This window comes from Colossoma macropomum, unplaced genomic scaffold (assembly GCF_904425465.1).
Source record: "Colossoma macropomum unplaced genomic scaffold, Colossoma_macropomum, whole genome shotgun sequence".
In the NCBI taxonomy this organism is placed as follows: domain Eukaryota; kingdom Metazoa; phylum Chordata; class Actinopteri; order Characiformes; family Serrasalmidae; genus Colossoma; species Colossoma macropomum.
In genome coordinates, this window is record NW_023494798.1 from 3738873 (window position 1) to 3761432 (window position 22560).

Here is a 22560-nt window from a genome sequence, read left to right on the forward strand (position 1 = left end):
GGATCAAGTTTAATGATGTCTGTATCAATGTTATGGATAACCGGGCTCAGTCCAGCAACTTCTAAAGCCGACCCGGGCAGCTGCAGGCTGTGGGCTGAGCCTCAGATGGCCGGTCTTTCTATGAATGGAGATTTTATAATTGGAGGGATTTTTTCGATTCATATCTACACGAGATCAGAGCAGAACACCTACACCAGACCGCCACTGCAGCCACAGTGCTCTGGGAGGTCTGTCTGTGAGTGTGGAGTGAACAGTTGCAGAGATCATTACAGAGAAATTGTAATAATCAAATTGACACTTTATTGCAGACATGCGACATTTATTAAGTTAGTTACATCTGATATTATCTGGTAAAAGGTATTGTAAAATTGTTTTATTATACTATTCTATTTTGTGAAAATACCTTTTAAATGTGAATATTATGTTTGTAAACAGTATGAACTTCAGGGAGCTGCGCTTCGCCCGTGCCATGGAGTTCACCATCCAGGAGATCAACAACAGAACAGATTTTTTGCCCGGAATCACGTTAGGATACCAGATACACGACTCGTGCGCTGAAGTACCGATGGCTGTTAAAGTTGCACTTCAGTTTGCAAACGGCATGGAACCATTTTTCAATGATACTGATTCCTGTTCAAAATCTGCAGCTGCAGCTGTTCCTGCTCTCGTGGGAGATTCTGTTTCCACTTCTTCAATTAGCGTCACAAGAATGCTGGGTCTTTTTGGAATTCCACAGGTGATTGTATGTTGCACCAAATGGTGCAATATTAGTAATCTAGTTTATTATTATTTGTGTTTAGTAATAACTAAAGAAACATATAATGTCCAATAACAATACGCCAGAATCACATTAGATCTCTCAAAAGACGTTTTCTCCCCTTTTTCATCCTGAATAACAGGTGAGTCACTACGCAACCTGCGCATGTCTGAGCGATAAACGTCAGTATCCTGCCTTCTTCAGGACCATACCTAGTGACCACCACCAAGCGGCCGCACTAGCAAAAATCGTCAAGCATTTTGGCTGGACATGGATTGGGGCAGTGCGCAGCGATACAGACTATGGAAATATTGGAATGGCTTCGTTTCTAAAGGCTGCGCAAGAGGAGGGCATCTGCGTGGAGTACTCTGAGGTGTTTTACAGAACAGAACCGCGCAGTAAACTGGAGCGAGTGGCAAACGTCATCCGCAGATCAACAGCCCGGGTAATAGTAGCGTTTCTTGCCTCAGGCGAAATGAGAGTTCTCTTAGAAGAACTGACAAGGCAGCCGCCGCCTCCCCTTCAATGGATCGGCAGCGATGCGTGGATCACCCATCCAGAGTTTCTGCGCTTTAACATGTGCGCTGGGGCGATAGGTTTTGGGGTCCCCCGCTCAGTGATTCCAGGTCTTCGTGAGTTTCTTCTGGATCTCTCTCCAGCACAAGCACTGAAATCGCCTCTGCTAACGGAGTTTTGGGAGAGCTCGTTCAGCTGTAGCCTAAAAGGCTCCTCCGAGGGCGCGCGGGAATGTGACGGCAGCGAGGATATCAGCGCGCTGCAGAACCCATATACGGACACTTCGCAGCTGCGCGCTACTAACCTGGTGTACAAAGCTACGTATGCCATAGCGCATGCCATCCACGGTGTTATCTGTAATGACACGCAGTGCGACAAGAGCGCAAAATTCACACCATGGCAGGTATAAAAACGTTGTTTTTAAAAAAACACCCCATACCTTTTTTCATAATATGAATAAGAATGATTTCATTGCGTGTATTCTACCTGTTAATATTATCTGTTTCAAGTACGCTATTTCTGCTATTCTACCATTGTGTTGGCAAATACTGAGCAGTGTCAATTTAAACATCGCTTACTGTGCCATGAGTAACTCTAATATCACAGGCTTTTCGCTAAACCTGAAAGTGTCGGTGTTTTAGCCAATTTAATCAGAAATGTAAAAACAGACTTCATCAACCAAAGACTTGTCAGAGATAATATTTTCCCCCGAGATGTCCCTGTTAGAAGTCATTTTTTTCCTTACTATCAACGACGTTTATGTATCGATATTACAACTGACAATTATGATGGTGCAAGATTGATTATAAAATAATTTGACATATTTACAAGCATTTTAACATTGAAGAAAGAAAACTAAAATATCTAAAGCGCATTTTTACAATTTAAATTGAAAATCAAGCGTCGAAATTTTGGCTTTAAAAATACTTCAGCATCTGTGAAGCCACTGCAATGGACTGCACTTCTCACGCGCAACATGACACAAAACCATTACAATAAAAATTTAAAAATAATCAAAAAGAATTTTCCTAAGTTATTGCTGATTAATTTAGGAATGGATCAACAAATAAACAGGCGTTGATATTCTGCCTGTGCGCTCTTATTTATGGTAACAGTTTAGAATGGCTCATATGACTTATCATGTGAATGTTCATTAATGATAAATTAATATTTTTCATAATGCATTCAAACAATTGATAACAGTTCACTGTCATGGTTCCGTTCACAATTTGTCAAATTGTGTGTTCCACTGCAGATACTCGACCACCTCAAGAAAGTGAACTTCACTACCAACAATGGTTTTCAGGTCTCGTTTGATTCTAAAGGTGATCCTGTGGCCGTCTACGAGCTCATAAACTGGCAGGTTAAGAAAGATGGTGGTTTGGATTTTGTGACTGTGGGCCACTATTACTCATTCAAACCAAGAGGCCAGGAGTTCAGTATGAGCAGAGCTATCAGCTGGATGGGAGGACAGACCGAGGTACGGTACGAGACTTACAGTAGTCTGTTGACTAGAAACCTCGATCATTTAGCAGAACTCATTTAATTATGGCACTCAATGGAAATTAATTACTGTTAAAGTCACTCTGAACATGTTTTAAATATCTAACCTTCATGAAGTCAGGTTCATGAAATCAAAATTTCAAAATTTGTAGACAATATAGGTTTAAGGTTAGGTTGGTATTTCCATAATACGTTTTCATTTGATGGAACATATGTATTCACTTTACTATTTACAGCAATTGCAACTCAAAGTTATATAAGTGATTACTGAATTATTTTGTGGTTGTGATTTCCTTAATTGAAATGAGTGCCACTAATTTAAAAGAAAAACATGAATGGACACAATAAAAACTACTTAATTACATTAATTCTATGCTTTAACGTAAACACTTGGCTTATGACTGAATTACATGAATACTGGCATCAAAGCACCCTGGAGAACTCCTTATAGATCAGACAATGGATAATATAATCAGTATCACAAAGGGGTTTCGTTGCTTTTCTGTGCGTATTAATTGTGAAAATAAATGCCTCAAAGACAAATAATTTTGATTGATGACGTTGATATTATTATAGCTAAATGACTGTATTAGTCATACAGGCTAAAGCCATAAACTACAAAATAAAACACAATAATATTATTATCTTGAATAACTGTAAAATACACTAAAACTGAAATTTTTAATATGAAGATGATATGCGTTAACCTGAAGTCAAAATTACTTTGTGCATATTACTATGTATTGACAGGTAAAATACATTCAAATATCATTGAAGAGTTAGTTAACCTGTCATATACAGTTCTTTTTGCCTAACATTAAAAAAAAACAACAAAATAAATAAATAAATAAATAAATAAATAAATAAATAAATCACATGACTAAACACATACTATGTTTACTTAATTATAACTGTTGAACATATTTATTTTTTTTCAGTCTAATGTAATTAATGATTCAGTAAAGGTGGGAAGTACCTTGGCTACCATTATTTGAATAACGGATTTTAAATGCTTCATAGAGGCTTATTTTACATTTGACTTACATTATACTGATTATCTACTAAAATTAGCAACCTTTTTCCAACCCTAACTCTAAGATTAACCACAGGAGAAAACCTAACCCTCACTCTGGTCCCAAGCCTAAACTTGGTACTTATACTAACCCTAATACTGTGGAGAATCAACTGACTTTCAATAAATAGTTTGTTGAAGAATTAAACATCTATACATAATTAATTGGGGACTTTCCAAATAAACATAGCACATTGCTAGTGAAAATTATTTGGCCATGACCAAACTAGAGAAAATAAACATGTGCTTATTATAAAAAGACAGAAAAGAAATGGTTGGCCACACTTCATATGTACAGTTTACTTTAACTGTTGAATATATGTAATGTTTTTATACATTTTCATTAGACCATGTAATGTCCTTCAACACTGAGATACACTCTTAACAAAGATGGCTACTCATGAATTCTTCAGTAAAGACAATGGGCTTTATACAGAACCATAGAGACTCAAAGAAATGTTTTCTTGATCAAAGACAAAATGGGTTATTCAGACCGATGAGAATGTCTTGTACATGATTCTACATAGAACCTTTTTTAAAAAGACTTGTACAAAGCAACAAAATGGGTTTTTCTAATGTTAAAAGCTTGACATCTTAACTATAGAAGAAGCCTTTTTGGTGTTATATAGAACCTTTTCAAAAATGTACATACAATACAATCTATATCAATCTTAAGAACGCTTTTACAATGCAAAGAAACTTTCGAGCATGCAAATGGTTCTTTGAATGTTCGTGGTTCTATAAAAAAACATTGTTTTTACCAAAGAATCCTTAAAGAACCATTTATAGGAGTGTGCTGTAAGAAATACATTCATCCATGCATAGCACTGTGAATTTTAAAGCGATGAAAGATTTGCATTTCTCTAATGTGTCTCAGGTGCCAAGATCTGTGTGCAGTGAGAGCTGTCCTCCAGGAACCAGGAAGGCTGTGCGGAAAGGAAAGCCAGTCTGCTGCTATGACTGTATACCATGTGCAGAAGGAGAGATCAGTAACAAGACAGGTTGGGTATCATCAGTAGAGCAGGCAATTTCAATAGGCACAGTGAAAGTTTTGTTCCCTTGTCTCTAAAATAAGGTTCTGAATGTACTTTTCTAATCTCGTAGACTCACTGAACTGTGTGCGCTGCTCTTCTGAGCTCTGGCCCAACACCCAGCAAGACAGCTGCCTCCCTAAGCCTGTGGAGTTTCCTGTCCTGGGACGACTCTCTGAGCATCATCCTGACAGTGTTCTCCATCGCTGGGGCCTTCATAGCTGTATGTGTGGCTGCTGTCTTTTATAAACACAGAACTTCTCCCATCGTCCGAGCCAACAACTCAGAGCTGAGCTTCCTGCTGCTCTTCTCTTTGGCGCTCTGTTTCCTCTGCTCACTTACTTTCATTGGTCAGCCCTCTGAGTGGTCCTGTATGTTGCGCCACACAGCATTTGGGATCACCTTCGTCCTCTGCATCTCCTGTGTTCTGGGGAAAACAATGGTGGTGTTAATGGCCTTCAGAGCTACACTTCCAGGCAGTAATGTTATGAAATGGTTTGGGCCTCCACAGCAGAGACTCAGTGTTCTTGCTTTCACTCTAATACAGGTTCTTATTTGTGTTCTTTGGTTGACAATATCTCCTCCTCTCCCCTTCAAAAATTTTAAAGCACTACAAGGAAAAAATAATTTTGGAATGTGAATTAGGTTCAGCTATTGGATTCTGGGCTGTGCTGGGTTATATAGGATTTCTAGCACTTCTGTGTTTTATTTTGGCTTTTCTAGCACGGAAGCTGCCTGATAACTTTAATGAAGCCAAGTTCATCACATTCAGCATGCTCATATTCTGTGCAGTGTGGGTTACCTTTATCCCAGCTTATGTCAGCTCTCCTGGAAAGTTCACTGTAGCTGTAGAGATATTTGCTATTCTGGCCTCAAGCTTTGGTTTGATTACTTGTATTTTTGCTCCCAAGTGTTTCATAATCATGTTTAGACCAGAGCAGAATACCAAGAAACACCTTATGAGTAAAGGACCCTCCTAGGCTTTTTCAAACCCTGACACAATTCGTAAAAGTAGCACTATGATTTGCCACTTTGTATAAAATGTGCTGATTTATCATTAGGTTTATATGTAAATAGTGTAGCAGTTTTGCCAATATATCTTTTTAATTGAACTGTATTTTGTATGTTAATATGTATATATGCATAAGAAAGCTTTTCACACATACCACTGCAATAATATTAGATCATTGTATATAATGAGAAATTATACTGAGCTGTTCATAACATTGGGTTTTAACACATTTAGACACCTCTATTTCAAAATCGAATCCTTAGGATCATTTTGAGAATTTATGATGGGAGGCTCATATTAAATCAAGGCTTGGTGGGTAGGGTGGCCCTTCCTTTCCCCAAATCTCTGAGAACAATGCTCTTCACTGACATAGAGAATTGTCAGTTTGCACTCTCCTCCATTGTGTTGAAATGCCCAATGATGTTGCATTAATGTCAGTTACAAAAGATGTGGCTGTACTTGTCTACAGCGACTTGAAAACTGGATTCACCGGAATATCCTATTCATTTGTGCTTTTAGATTATCTCACTAAGCCCATGGGTATTACTATTGTAGTGTTTGAGTAGAAAACAACACAGAGAATGACATTTTTCTGCTTCAGTAAAATGCTCTTTTATTGAACAAAGCAGAAAAAGCCCCTTTATCACAGCAAGAACAGCAAGGAAGGCCACCTCCAGCCACACACCATCCACTCATTGTAAACACCAAAACCGCACCAACCAACCCAAGGCAGAACCACAAACATAGCCAACAAACACTCCAAGCCAACCCCTGTCATCATCAACAACAACCACCACAACAAATGCCCCCATCAAAAAAAAACCAAAACAGGTGACAAACAGGTTCATCCCTTACTGCCATGCCACTGAGCCCCACCCCTTACAATTGTGCAGCCTGCTTCAGATGCCAGAAGTAGTAAGTAAACTTTTCACCTTTACCACTCGTAAAATCATATCTTCATTCATTCATCATCTAAGCCGCTTAACCGACTGGGTCATGGGGATGCTGGAGTCTATCCCAGCACTGTTATGATACTATACTATTGTATAATGCTAAATTAAACTGATTTTGCCATTTTTAAGTAATACTAAAATGTAAATGTAATCCTCATGATCTTTTTGAGAATATATTGCAAATGACATGTAATATTAAACAATCTCATTGTTGACCCATTTGTTTGGGAGAGACTTGGTGAACGCTATCACCCTTCCTCTTCCCCTATCACTCAGCAAGATTTTGCTCTAGATTGAAATCCAGCAAGGTACAGCCAGAAAACTTTGAAGACTTTGCTCCATCCATTCACACTTTCAAAGACATGGATATGCCAGTCTGCTGAAAAATGTGACTTCAGCACCATGGAGAGCCTCTGACATAACTGTATTGGCAGTTATTTATTTTTTATTTTTTTTGTAGTTTCTGAGTGTGCTGAACTTTCCAAGGACATTCCTTTAGGAGCAGTTAGAAAAGTCATGACTCACTTGTCTCAGAAGAAGCATGTGTGACAAGGGGGTGGGGTTAGTTAAGGTAACACTTTATTTGGATAGATTGCTGTAAATATTTCTTAAATGTTTGTGTTATGTGTACACACATAAATTCTACTAATTATCTATTACTCTAACCTTTATCTTAACCTCACCCCAAACCTAAACTTAACCCTCACTCTGGTCTGAAGCCCAAACCTGGTATTAACACTAACCGTAACAGTGTTGAGAATCTACCAACTTTCAACAGAAAGTTTGTTAATGACTTAAAGATACTCTTTTGGGGACTTTCCAAATAACTTTCCAAACAAAAGCAAAACCATAGCTAGTAGATGGGAATTAGGAAATTCCATTAAATATTAAAATATTTTAAACAAGTATTTAAATATTTCATTTTTTTTATTTGAATACTATATTTATAGACTAAAGTATTCAGTTTAGTATTTTTATTCAAAATGACAAATACATATTGTGAAGTCTGCCACTGGCTCCAGTGGCCTTGAGGTCCTTAGGGGGTGTGACCATGCAAAGTGGCTCTTGTAGAGTCCCACTCTGGGTTAAGCATGTCAGTTTGCTATGTCAGTTGTTGTTCTCGCTGGGTTTAGTTTGTAGATAATTAGAGTAACTGTGAACAAGGAGCGTTAGAGGGTGGGTTTACTTTTAACATAAGACAGGCTTGCAATGACACCACATTGCTCCCCCTCCTTGTCTAAGTAACTACACTGCTTACCAGTCCCACCAAACCAGTTCTTCAAAATGTCTAGGAGCCTGTTACCTCCTCTTTGAGGGGTACCAGCCTGGTATACCAGGGGGTATTCGGCATCCCCATGGGCTCGGCCTCTGGGTGGTCTGCTGCAGCCGTCGGGGTGTTGTGGTCCTCCTGGGTCACTGAGGGGCATTGAGAGGATTCCAAAGCTGCTGCGGTGCATCAGAGACACCCTGGCGAGTTCTCTGTGTAGCTGGAGAGTGTGGTTTGGGTGCTGTGGGGTATCAATTTGGAGGGCCCCAAGGATGGCCTCAATGCAACACAATGTTGCACCAGGCTCTGGTGCACACCCAATACACCATGTCTGGCAGCTTTTCTACAAAGCAGGGTCCCATTCATTCCCATGACCCACCAGTCACAGTTCCACTCTTTCCACTGTCCACCACGTCACCGATGCCGGCAAGGTTACTGCTTGTGTGTGGACTTAGAGATCCTGAGGATTAATCCACTGGCTCTGGTGCTGAGTGTTCAGCTTCGCCAACGATGGCTTCACTCACGAAAGCTGTAGTGTCCTTGAGCCAATAGCATTTCCAGCTCATGGGCTTCTGCCCACTAGCTTTAGTGCTGCGTGCTCAGCTTCTCCAGTGCTGGTGGCTTCCCCCATGGAAGATGAAGGCCACAGTGTCAAGGAGCCTTGACTTTCTCTGCCATGACCCCTCTGCTAGCTACCATGACCAGCTTTATTTGTAGAGATTTTCTTTTGTAGCATCACACACTGGCATGAACCTGAACTCAGGCATTGGGCTCAGGCTCCCGTGCAGTGACAGATTTGAGCTGGATGGTTATTGCTTCCCACTTGGCAGGTGTGCTTCTCCTAGTCTGAAGGAGCACGCTTGGGTGTAGCATTGACGGCAGTGAGCTGTTTCCTGTCTATGCCTACTTGACCCAAGCTGTACAGTGGGAGCTGATCTTCCTGGCTGGCTTCTGTTTCTGCACTGGTTTGTAGTATTGACTGGTACATATTCTCAATGGAGAGCAGACCCAGCTTCTCTCTGTATTGGCACTCTGTCTGATTGAGTTTCTCTGTAATGCACATGGGCCACACTCACTCACCAAACTACCTCCCCAGACTGGCTATGAGATTATGCCAAGTTACAGTAGCACTGGCATGGTGCTTTTACAGTACTTGCAGAGCTGGCCCTTCCAGCACTGAGGGTAACTGAACTGCCATCACTTCGTCCCCCACCCCTCCACTGCCATGACCATCTTACATTACCGCAGGAAAGCTGACTTGCTTTTCAAACCACCAAGCTGCCTTACCTCAGGTAGATGAAGTTTTAGTGGAGGCTTTGGAGTCAGATTGGGAACTGGTGACGGTATCGGGTGAGGACACCATGGCGGACCTAAGTTCAACACCTAACTTACCTGTCAGCCTCTACAGGTCAGTTATATCTTCAGCTAACTACACCCCTTTGCCCAACATGCTGTGAGTCATCAGGAGAGCATACTTTTTCTCAGGGCCAGAGAAATGAGCCCCTCCAATCACCCATGCTTCTTTCGTTGACTAATGGAGAGCATACTCTTACCCCAAGTCTCTGGGCCTGATTCTTCACAGCTTCTTCTTGTTCTCCACTGGCATCTCCATCACACAAACAAATACATATATAGTATATATGTGTGTTTGTCTGATATATACATATGTATATATGCGCAGGAGCAGAAACAGGAGGTGCCCGGAGCGCTGGAGCAGGAACAGGAGGCATCCGGAGTGCAGGAACAGGAGGCCTCTGGAGTGCAGGGGCAGGAACAGGAGGTATCCGGATCACAGGAGCAGGAACAGGAAGCGCCCGGGTCGCAGGCACAGGAACAGACACATTCCAAACTCTAAAATGTATTTTAAAAACATTTTAAAATGCATTTATTTTAAAATATATGGAAAATGTTGCATGTAGAAATGCACATGTATGTAAATCTATGTACATGTTTTTAGCGGATACCTTCAGAGATATATGAAAATTGCCAAAACACTTTGTCTAATGCATTTTACTGTTTGGAGTACCTTTAAAGTGAATTTGTATTTCAGTGTCGTGACTGTATGTTAAAAAAATGACCTTTTACATGACAAAATCGAGTATTGTAGATATTGATGCACTGTGAAAATGCAGTTTGATAATTTGTTATCTTGTTCATTTGACAAAAATTTTGTGCAAGTGCTGTCTTACCACATATGTACAATCGTTTGCAAAGTACAGTGCAAAACACAAAAGTACCATTCATTGAGTATATATTTAAAGAAATACACGTATTGGAAAAATATATTTAATAAGTACATTTGGAATATATTTTCCATATGGGAGACTAATTCTAATACTATAACTCCCTGATAAGCTGATTTAAGCTATCAAAATATCCCAATTATTTGAATGTTGGTAACATTTTCTGATAGGAGGGTTTAGGCTATTAAAATATTTTATCTGTAGTTGTAATGTTGGTAGCATTTTCAGAAACAGTGATTTAAGCCATTGAAACATCCTACTATGTAAGTAAGAAAACAGCTATAAATTTGTGCTATTGTAGGACGTTTCAACAAGTTCGCACAATTCGTCAGAACTTCACCGTCACTTCACCGCCACTTTTATTAGCCACCCTCACTTCACTGACAGTGTTATTAGACACCGTCATTTTTAAATAGAGACTGTCACTTATGTTCTAACAATTTGTCCAGCCCATCGAGCAGTGCTACCGAGCATGCGCATACCATTAGTATAGTGTAGCAAATTGTGTCTAACGTTTTAGTGTTTGCAATGTTAATTCGGTACAGACTCAGCTTAATATTACTTATAACATCCTGATGGTGATTTAGGCTATCAAAATATCCTACCCACAGTTCTAAGTAGAGCTCTACTTACGTATATGCGGTATGGTAGGTAGCACAATTCTTCAGAACACCAGCAATGTTATGAGCGATGTCAGAGATTTCAATCTATGGGGTTGTTTACAGATACAAGTGCAATGATTGTTTCTGTTTTTTTTTGTAATTAATTCATTTTTTTTTCCCACAAGACCTCCACTGCCACATCTTTCATCGTAATGTGAAATTCCTTTTGAGCAACTGCAAGTAGCTGGGATCTACAACCCCATTTCCAAAAAAGTTGGGACGCTGTGCAAAACAACAACAAAAAAAAAATCATGAAATAAAATAAAAATAAATAAAAAGTCACCCATGCCATGTGCATTAATACCATAATGAATACTGTTTTTTTTAAGAGTTTTAATTTGTATTTGTGGATGCAGCACCGAACTGTTTTCATAGACAGTGTTTTGCAGAAGTGTTTCTGAGCCCATGCAGTGATTTCCACTACAGAATCATGTTTATTTTTAATGTGCTGTCTGAGGGCCCGAAGTTCACAGCCGGCAAATACTGTTTTTTCTCATTTTATACCCAATCATGTTATTGACCTGTTGCCAATTAACCACCAGGTGTTTTTTTTAGCATTACACAACTTTACCAGCCTTTTGTTGCCCCCGTCCCAACTTTTTTGGAACGTGTTGCTGGCATCAAATTCAAAATAGGCATATATTTTTTCAAAAAGACATAAAATTTCTCAGTTTCAACATTCGATATGTTGTCTTTAAAACATTTTCAATGAAATATAGGGTTTCAATGATTTGCACATCATTTTGTTATTGTTTACATGGTTCACAGTGACTTTTTTTGAAATGGGGTTGTACAACCTTTCCTGTTTCTGTTTAACACTACTCATTTCTATTTAAGGTATGCTGGACCACCTTTGGGATGAACTAGAACAGAGATTTTGAGCCAGGCCCTCTCGTCCAACATTAGTGCCTGACCTCACAAATGCTCTTCTGGATGCTCTTCCTTCCCACAGGAGCGGAGGCTGTTATAGCTGCAAACTCCACGTGGACTGTAAACAAAAGTATTGGGTCAGCTACACACTACACCCAGAGGCATCCACATAAGGAAAAAAGGTTTCATTCTTTTATTGTTATATTGTATGTATGTATGTGTAATACAACAATCGATGCATGAAAAGTGTCTTGCTTATGTTCATTTAAACCACACCAACAGCCTTTTTTAATTCAGTTCTATCCTAATAGCAATAAAAATTACACAAAGAGTGTACGAGTCACTGGGAGTCACTGTGTACGATGTTATGATTTTTTTTTTATTTTATTTTTTTTAAGCTACTCATAGTTTAAATCAAATCAACTAAAAACATGTAGCCACTAACGTAAAGTTATGTCCATAGCATTTTAAATAATTAGCTGACACGCAACTGAACGACATTGACTGAGGCTACGCTCTGGACCTGAACCTGTTGAAGCCTCTCCAAAATTTGCTGAGATGAAATTTCCCTTTGAGGTCAATGACAGTGATAGCCTAAACAGGTCAGCTGCAGTTTCTCTGAACAAGTCATGCCATAAGATCCATAAAACATAAAGAGGTATATGGGCCTATAAGCATGGAATATTAAAATAACAAATTAAAATAAATACTTTTCAATCACAATAATCTTACTTACCTCAGTAAAACCATGTCTTTAGCAGGTTTCAGATAAACCTCAAACGTGAGATACATGACCATCTAGAGGTAAATGTGTGATTTTCATGGGACACAGCAATTGGGTTCAGTTTAAACTATAGGCGCTTTTGAAACTGAAACTTCCGAGGACAAAGTAACAGAGGTCAAGAAGCCACGTGACTGATTGATGTTAAAACTAGGATTAAACACTAAACCACATGGCTAATGATAATGCAATTGCCCCATAGTCTCCGAGGAGGGTGGGATTCGTTGTGTAACTAGTGGTTAGACATGTTTTGTGTCTGTGTTGGGGCAGCGCTGGGCTGAGCATTTCTTGCTGTATGTTGAAGCGCCTGTTTAAAATAAAAGAGCATTTGTCCATATGCTAAGTAAGCGCTTACACCAATATTTTTTCTTGAATTTGAGAAAAAAATTAAAAAAATAATAATAATAAAAAAAAATTACAGAGAAATTGTAACAATCAAATTGACACTTTATTACAAACATGCGACATTTGTTGAGTTAGTTACATCTGAAATTATCTAGTAAAAGGTATTGTAAAATTACATACATAAATACATCATCTAAACCGCTTATCCTTCTGGGTCACGGTGGGGTGCTGGAGCCTATCCCAGCTGTCATTGGGCGGAAGGTAGGATACACACTGGACAGGTTGCCAGTCCATGGTATTGTAAAATTGTTTTATTATATTATTCTATTTTGTGAAAATACCTTTTAAATGTGAATATTATGTTTGTAAACAGTGTGAACTTCAGGGAGCTGCGCTTCACCCGTGCCATGGAGTTCACCATCCACGAGATCAACAACAGAACAGATATGGATACCAGATACACGACTCGTGTGCTGAAGTACCGATGGCTATTAAAGTTGCGCTTCAGTTTGCAAACGGCATGGAACCATTTTTCAATGATACTGATTCCTGTTCAAAATCTGCAGCCACTGCTGTTCCTGCTCTCGTGGGAGATTCTGTTTCCACTTCTTCAATTAGCGTCACAAGAATGCTGGGTCTTTTTGGAATTCCACAGGTGATTGTATGTTGCACCAAATGGTGCAATATTAGTAATCTAGTTTATTATTATTTGTGTTTAGTAATAACTAAAGATTATAGTAATATAGCAATAATTAATTGTAGTTCTACAGTTACAGACTGTAGTCCATCTGTTTCTCTGCGTACTTTGTCAGCCCCCTTTTACCCTGTTCTTCAGTGATCAGGACCCCCATGCACCCTCACAGAGCAGGTACTATTTGGGTGGTGGATCATTCTCAGCACTGCAGCAACACTTTCTTAGATGCTTATCTTACATTCTACTTGCATTCTACTAATTATCGATTACATTTATCAACCTAGATCTAACTGTAACCTTCAACTTAATCTCAAAAACCTTACCATTACTCTGGTCCAAACCTAAATGCACTAATACTAATTCTAACCCTGCTGAGAATCAACTGGCTTTTAACAAACAGTTTGATAATGAATTCAACATCTAGAGAAAACCTACTGGGGGCTTTTCAAATAAAGTTACCCCATAGCTAGTAGATGGGAATCAGCCTTTACCAGACTGGGAAGGAAAGCTGGGTACAGACAAACATTACATACATACGTGCTTGATGAACATTTCTAATCCCAGGGCATTATTATGGAATCGTTCCCCTCTACAGCACCTTGAAGAGCACCTGACATAAGAAAATTGGCAGATAGTCTACTAACTCTGCATAAGGAACAATAAGAAAAGAAAGTGCCTCATGTGCCTTGGAAGAGGGAGGAAACCAGGGTAACACATTATTTGGACAGCACTCTGCAAATGCATCAAAGATGCTTTATAGATCGCTGTATTAATTATTTTTTTAGATATAATTTACCCTAAACCTGTTCTTAATATCAACTCAAACATAAAATTTAACCTCACTCTGGTGTTTAGTCTAAACTTCCTATTAATACTAAGCCTAGTGTGAAATTAGTCTTGGTCTAAAATTGGTTGGTCGCAAGAAGTGATCAGACAGTTTCACGTAACTTAATGCAATGCTTCATGTGAGCGAATATTGCCCAAGACATACATGTTTGAGTTCAACATCTGAACTGCAGATAATGAAGCCACGCTCTTCTATTGCACAAAATTTTAATCATAATTCTCAGTGGCCTATAACGGCTTACCTCATAACTTCACATTTATTTATTTAGTTTTCATTTTAAAAAAGCACTTCATTCTTCTATTTGAAGACAAATTTCAGTCTGAAATATTATGGTAATAATAAATAGTTAAACAGTGCCTCTGAACTTAACACGGCTCTTACGGATATTAACAAGATAAATACACAAAATTCAAAGTCTGAATTGCGGCTTAGTAAAACACACCCCTATTTTGCGCAAATCATTTTGTGTCTCAATTACACTATTCAAAACACCAGAGAGAAAAAAAAGCTATATCCATCATTACATTTACTATTCAACACATAACCACGCCTCCTGATTCTAAGCTCACACCCATTGTGTATCACAACAAGGTGACTATTTAAATGGAGTCTGCCTGGCCTTCAGAGAGGTAGGCTACAGAGCACATCATGCAGCTCACTTCGACTTTACTGATATTTGTATCAGTGCTGTGGATAAATGGACTCAGACCAATAGCATGTAAAGCTGATCCGGTCAGCTGCAGACTGTGGTCCGAGCCGCAGATGATTGGTATTTATATGAATGGAGATTTTGTGATTGGGGGGCTTTTCTCCATTCATTACAACCTGAGATCAGAGCAGAACAACTACACCAGACCGCCACTACAACCACAGTGCTCTGGGAGGTCTGTCTGTGAGTGTAGGGAACATTACATTAAGTGATCTTTATAATTAATTCTAACTTTTTGCAGCCTTGTGCTAGTTATTGTGTTAGTGACAGTTGCAAATACTAACTAAAACAACAGACACTCTCATTTTGTCTTGTGCATCTTATGTTTCTAAACAGCATGGATTTCAGGCAACTGCGCTTCGCTCGTTCCATGGAGTTCACCATCCACGAGATCAACAACAGAACGGATCTCCTGCCGGGAATCACGTTAGGATACCAGATACACGACTCGTGCGCTGCAGTGCCGATGGCTGTTAAAGTTGCATTTCAGTTTGCAAACGGCATGGAACCATTTTTCAATGATACTGATTCTTGTTCAAAATCTGCAGCTGCCGCTGTTCCTGCTGTGATGGGAGAGTCTAATTCCCCCGCCTCCATTAGCATGACCAGAATGCTGGGTCTTTTTGGAATTCCACAGGTGAATCGAATGGTGGAGCATCAAAAATCTAGCTTATTATTGTTCGTTATATAGCGATGATTTTAAAATGTTGCCGAAGAGAGTTTAACATACTAAGTTAGGTTCTATGTTTTATGCGTTAAGAAGTTAAAGAACCGTATCAAATGCCACACATAAGCACTAGAATTCAACTACGCTTTTCAAATGACGTTTTCTCCTTTTTTGGACTGAATAACAGGTGAGTTACTACGCAACCTGCGCATGTCTGAGCGATAAGCGTCAGTATCCCGCTTTTCTCAGGACTGTGCCTAGTGACCACCATCAAGCGGCCGCACTGGCAAAAATGGTCAAGTATTTCGGCTGGACATGGATTGGGGCAGTGCGCAGTGACACAGATTACGGAAATAATGGAATGGCATCGTTTCTAAAGGCTGCGCAAGAGGAGGGCATCTGTGTGGAGTACTCTCTGGTCTTCTACAGAACAGATCCGCGTAGTAAACTGGAGAGAGTGGCAAACGTCATCCGCAGATCAACAGCCCGGGTAATAGTAGCGTTTCTTGCCTCAGGCGAAGCGAGAGTTCTCTTAGAAGAACTGACAAGACAGTCGCCACCTCCCGTTCAGTGGATAGGAAGCGATGCGTGGATCACCCATCCGGAATTTCTGCGCTTTAACATGTGCGCTGGGGCGATAGGATTTGGGGTTCCCCGCTCAGTGATTCCAGGTCTTCGTGAGTTTCTTCTGGATCTCTCTCCAGCACAAGCACTGAAATCGCCTATGCTAAAGGAGTTTTGGGAGAGCTCGTTCAGCTGTAGCCTGACAGGCTCCTCCGGGGGCGCGCGAGAATGTGACGGCAGCGAGGATATCCGCGCGCTGCAGAACCCATATACAGACACTTCGCAGCTGCGCATCACTAACATGGTGTACAAAGCTACGTATGCCATAGCGCATGCCATCCACGGTGTTATCTGTAATGACAAGCAGTGCGACAAGAGCGCTAAATTTGCACCATGGCAGGTAAAAAATGCTGCCTTTAAAAACGCCCCATACTTTTTTTCATAATATGAATAAGAATGATTTAACTGCATGTATTCTAAATTTTAATATTATCTATTTCAAGTACGCTATTTCTGCTATTCTACCATTGTGTTGGCAAATACTGCGCAATGTCAATTTTAACATCACTTATTGTGCCATGAGTAACACTAATATCACTGGCTTTTCGCTAAACCTGAAAGTGTCGGTGTTTTAGCCAATTAGAGTTCATATTTCTTTATCTTTCTCTTTTTTTTTCTTACTATCAACGACGTTGTATGTATCGATATTACCACTGACAATTATGATGGTACAAGATTGATTAGAAGAAAGAAAACTATGATAACTAAAATGCATTTTTATATTTAAATTGAAAATCAAGCATCGACATTTTGGCTTTAAAAACTGCTTCAGCGTCTGTGAAGCCACTGCAATGGACTGCACTTCTCACGCGCAACATGACACAAAATCATTACAATTAAAAATAATAATAATAAAATAAAATAAATCAAATAGAATTATCGTAGGCTATTGCTAAATAATTTAGGAATGGAACAACAAATAAACGTTGAGGCGTTGATATTCTGCCTTTGAGCTCTTATTTATGGTAATAAAATCAGTTTAGAATGGCTCATATAGTTATTCACAATGAATCGTCATGTGAATGTTCATTAAAAATGAATGGGTACAGCTAGAACAACAGTTAACAGTCACCGTTCCGTTCACAGTTTGTCAAATTATGTGTTCCACTGCAGATACTCGACCACCTCAAGAAAGTGAACTTCACAACAAAGAATGGCTATCAGGTCTCGTTTGACTCCAGTGGTGATCCTGTGGCCGTCTACGAGCTCATAAACTGGCAGTTTAAGAAGGATGGTGGTTTGGAGGTCGTGACTGTGGGCCAGTATGACTCATCCAAACCAAGAGGCCAGGAGTTCAGTATGAGCAGAGCTATCATCTGGATGGGAGGACAGACCGAGGTACAGTCCGCGACTTACAGTGGTCTTTTGACTAGAAACTTCGATCATTTAGCAGAGCTCATTTAATTATGGCACTCAATGGAACTTAATTACTGTTAAAGTCACTCTGAACATGTTTTAAATAGGTAACCTTCATGAAGTCAAGTTCATGAAATCAGAATTTCAAAGTTTGTACACAATATAGGTTTAAGGTTAGGTTGGTATTTCCATAATAAATTTTCAGTCGATGGAACTTATATATTCACTTTACTATTTACAGTAATTCCAACTCAAAGTTACATAAGTGATTAATAAATTATTTTGTGGCGATGATTCCCTTAATTACAATGAGTGCCATTAACTCAAAAGAAAAACATGAATGGACACAATAATAACTAATTAATTAAATAGTTCTGTGCTTTAACGCAAACACAGAATTACATGGATATTGTCATGAAAGAACTCTGGGGTACCCCTTATATATCAAACTACAATATAATAGACTATAATATAATCAGTATCACAAAGGGTTTCATTGCTGTTGTGTATGTATTACTTGTCAAAATACATGCCTCAAAGACAATTAATTTAGCTATATATAATCAATGCCATTGATGTTGATGATGTTGATGTTATTATGGCTAAATGTCTGTATTAGTCATACAGGCTAAAGCCATAAACTACAAAATAAAATGCAGTCATATTTACTACGATGAATAAATGTAAAACACACTAAAACTGAAATTTTAATATAAATATTATATGCGTTTACCTGAAGTAAAAATTTTTGGTGATACCTAATGAATATTTGCAAAATAAGAGCTAAATGAGACAAACCAGTAAAACATGGAAATTAGGTATATAAATATGTAATGACAGGTAGACTTCATTCAAATATCATTGAAGAGTTAGTTAACCTGTCATGTACAGTTATTTTTGCCTAACACTCAAAAAAACTAATAAATAAATAAATAAATAAATAAATAAATAAATAAATAAATAATAAACCGTCACTGAACACATATGTTTACTTAATTATAACAGTTGAATATATTTAATTTTCTTCAGTCTGATCTAATTAATGATTCAGTGAAGGTAGGAAGTACCTTTGTATTACCTAGTACCTAGTATTTTTTAAAAAACACACTTTAAATGCTTTATAGAGGCTTATTTTACATTTGACTTACTGATTATCAATTAAAATTGCCTATATATATATATTTATATATATATATATATATATATATATATATATATATATATATATATATATGTATACATTCAACAGTTATATACAATGTTTTTATAAATTTTCATTAGACCAAGTAATGTCCTTCAACACACAAGAGATACACTCTCACACAAAGATAGCTACTCAAGAATAAAGACCATGGCTCTATACAGAATCATAGATAGTCAAAGAAATATTTTATTGCTTAAAGAAAAAAGGGTTACTCAGACTGATGGAGAATGTCTTGTACATGATTCTACATAGAACCTTTTTTAAAAAGGCTTGCATAAAGCACCAAATTTTTTTTTTTTTTTTCTATTGTTAACCAGAGGAAGCATTTTTGGGGCTATATAGAACCCTTTTCAAAAACTTACATACAACACAATCTATATCAATCTTAAGTACACTTTCACAATGCAAAGAACCTTTCAAGCATGCAAACAAAAGAATCCTGAAAGAATCCTTAAAGGACCGTTTTTTTTAGGAGTGTGCAGTAAGAAATACATTCAGTCACACATAGCGTAGTCATTTTATTTATTTATTTATTTATTTTTTGAAAAACAATGAAAAAGATTGGCATTTCTCTAATGTGTCTCAGGTGCCAAGATCTGTGTGCAGTGAGAGCTGTCCTCCAGGAACCAGGAAGGCTGTGCAGAAAGGAAAGCCAGTCTGCTGCTATGACTGTATACCATGTGCAGAAGGAGAGATCAGTAACAAGACAGGTTGGGTATCATCAGTAGAGTAGGCAATTTTGATGGGTACAGTCAAAGTTTTTTTTTTTTGTTCCCTTGTTGTTCTTTCCAAAATAAGGCTCGAATTATGTTTTTCTAATCTCTTAGACTCTCTGAACTGTGTGCGCTGCCCTTCTGAGCTCTGGCCCAACACCCACCGAGACAGCTGCCTCCCCAAACCTGTGGAGTTCTTGTCCTGGGATGACACTCTGAGCATCATCCTGACAGCATTCTCCCTCGCTGGGGCCTTCATAGCTGTATGTGTTGTTGTTGTCTTTTATAAACACAGAACTTCTCCCATCGTCCGAGCCAACAACTCAGAGCTGAGCTTCCTGCTGCTCTTCTCTCTGATTCTATGTTTCCTTTGCTCACTTACTTTCATTGGTCAGCCCTCTGAGTGGTCCTGTATGCTGCGCCACACAGCGTTTGGGATCACCTTCGTCCTCTGCATCTCCTGTGTTCTGGGGAAAACAATAGTGGTGTTAATGGCCTTCAGAGCTACACTTCCAGGCAGTAATGTCATGAAATGGTTTGGGCCTCCACAGCAGAGACTCAGTGTTCTCACCTTCACTCTCATACAAGTCCTAATTTGTGTTCTTTGGTTGACAATTTCTCCTCCTCTCCCCTTCAAAAATTTAAAGCACTACAAGGAAAAAGTAATTTTGGAATGTGAATTGGGTTCAACTATAGGATTCTGGGCTGTGCTGGGTTATATAGGATTTCTGGCTCTTTTGTGTTTTATTTTGGCTTTTCTAGCACGGAAGCTGCCTGATAACTTTAATGAAGCCAAGTTCATCACATTCAGCATGCTCATATTCTGTGCAGTGTGGGTTACCTTTATCCCAGCTTATGTCAGCTCTCCTGGAAAGTTCACTGTAGCTGTAGAGATATTTGCTATTCTGGCCTCAAGCTTTGGTTTGTTTATTTGTATTTTTGCTCCCAAGTGTTTCATAATCATGTTTAGACCAGATCAGAATACCAAGAAACACCTTATGGGTAAAGGACCCTCCTAGGCTTTTTCAAACCCTGACACAAATTGTAAAAGTAGCACTATAATTTATGACTTCATATAAAATGTGCTCATATATGATTAGGTTTATATGTACATAGTATAGCAGGATTCACCAATATATCTTTTTAATGAAACTGTATTTTATATTTTAATATGTAAATATGCATAAGAAAGCATTTCACATATACCACTACAATAATATTAGATCATTATATATGATGTCAAATTATACTGAGCTGTTCATAACATTGGGTTTTAACATATTTAGATAATACCTCGAATCCTTATGTTCATTTTGAGAATTTATTGCTTCTTACTTGCGATATTAAACCAGTGATGGGAGGCTTATATTAAATCAAGCTTTGGTGGGTAGGGTGGCCCTTCCTTTCCCCAAATCTCCGAGCACAATGCTCTTCACTGACATAACAGAATTGGCAGTTTGCACTCTCCTCCACTGGGTTGAAATGCCCAAAGATTTTCCATTAATGTCAGTTCCAACAGATATGGCTGTACTTGTCTACAGAGAGCTGAAAACTGGATACACCCAAATATCCTATTCATTTGTGCATTTAGATTATCTCATTCTAAGCCCATGGGTATTACTATTGTAGTGTTGAAGTAGAAAACAAAACAGAGAATGACATTTTTCTGCTTCAGTGAAATGCTCTTTTATTGAACAAAGCAGAAAAAGCCCCTTTATCACAGTGAGAACAGGAAGGAAGACCACCTCTGGCCATGCAACATCCACTCATGGTAAACACCAAAACCGCACCAACCAACCCAAGGTAGAGCAACAAACATAGCCAACAAACATTCCAAGCCAACCCCTGTCATCATCAACAACAACCACCACAACAAATGTCCCCCTCTAAAGTGGAGGTGACAAACAGGTTCATCCCTTACCGCCATGCCACTGAGCCCCACCCCTTACAATTGTGCAGCCTGCTACAGATGCCAGAAGTAGTAAGTACATTTTTCACCTTTACCACTCATAAAATCATATCTTCATTCATTCATTATCTAAGCCGCTTAACCGACTGGGTCACAGGGGATGCTGGAGCCTATCCCAGCACTGTTATGATACTATACTATATACTATTGTATAATGTCAAATTAAAATTAATGCACGTCTAACAAATTCTCCCACATCAAATTCAAAAAAATGTTACTTTATGGACATAATATTGTCTACTGAGTCATTGTTTTACTGGAACAACTTATTTCTTAAGTGAAATCCAGCAAGGTACAGCTGGAGAACTGTGAAGACTTTCCTCCTTCCATTCACACTTTCAAAGACATGGATATGCAAGTCTGCTGAAAGATGTGACTTCAGCACCATGGAGAGCCTCTGACGTAACTGAATTGGCAGTTAGTTTGCTGAAGCGTGTAGTAATGTGCTGAACTTTCCAAGGACATTCCTTTAGGAGCAGTTAGAAAAGTCATGGCTCACTTGTCTCAGAAGAAGCACATGTGACAAGGGGGTGGGGTTAGTTAAAACTTTATTTGGATAGCTCGGTTTAAATATCTCATAAATGTTTGTGTTGCATTTAACTTAAATTCTACTAATTATCTATTACTCTAACCTTTATCTTAACCTCACCCCAAACCTTAACTTAACCCTCACTCTGGTCCTAAGACAAAACCTGGTATTAACGCTCACCTTAACAGTGTTGAGAATCTACCAACTTTCTAGAGGTAGTTTGTTAAAGACTTTCC

General features: G+C 38.7%; 1 protein-coding gene across 1 annotated transcript; it reads left to right on the forward strand.

Moving 5' to 3' along the window:
- The first annotated feature begins 436 nt into the window (after nucleotides 1-436).
- LOC118818450 (extracellular calcium-sensing receptor-like) lies at nucleotides 437-20845 on the forward strand. Its single transcript, XM_036585711.1, has 11 exons — nucleotides 437-599; nucleotides 648-736; nucleotides 900-1676; nucleotides 2529-2753; nucleotides 9793-9936; nucleotides 15187-15437; nucleotides 15599-15899; nucleotides 16117-16893; nucleotides 17667-17891; nucleotides 19700-19823; nucleotides 19941-20845. Exons 1-11 carry the CDS (start codon nucleotides 437-439, stop codon nucleotides 20843-20845), a joined length of 3981 nt encoding a protein of 1326 aa, XP_036441604.1.
- Nucleotides 20846-22560: the final 1715 nt, after the last annotated feature.

What these genes read in the sequence shown, in the direction of transcription:
- LOC118818450 (XM_036585711.1), top strand. Translation starts at nt 437, where the DNA reads ATGAACTTCAGGGAGCTGCGCTTCGCCCGTGCCATGGAGTTCACCATC. An exon ending in TGCACTTCAGTTTGCAAACG is followed by an intron (nt 600 to 647) that starts GCATGGAACCAT and finishes CAAAATCTGCAG; the next exon opens with CTGCAGCTGTTCCTGCTCTC. An exon ending in GTCTTTTTGGAATTCCACAG is followed by an intron (nt 15,900 to 16,116) that starts GTGAATCGAATG and finishes ACTGAATAACAG; the next exon opens with GTGAGTTACTACGCAACCTG.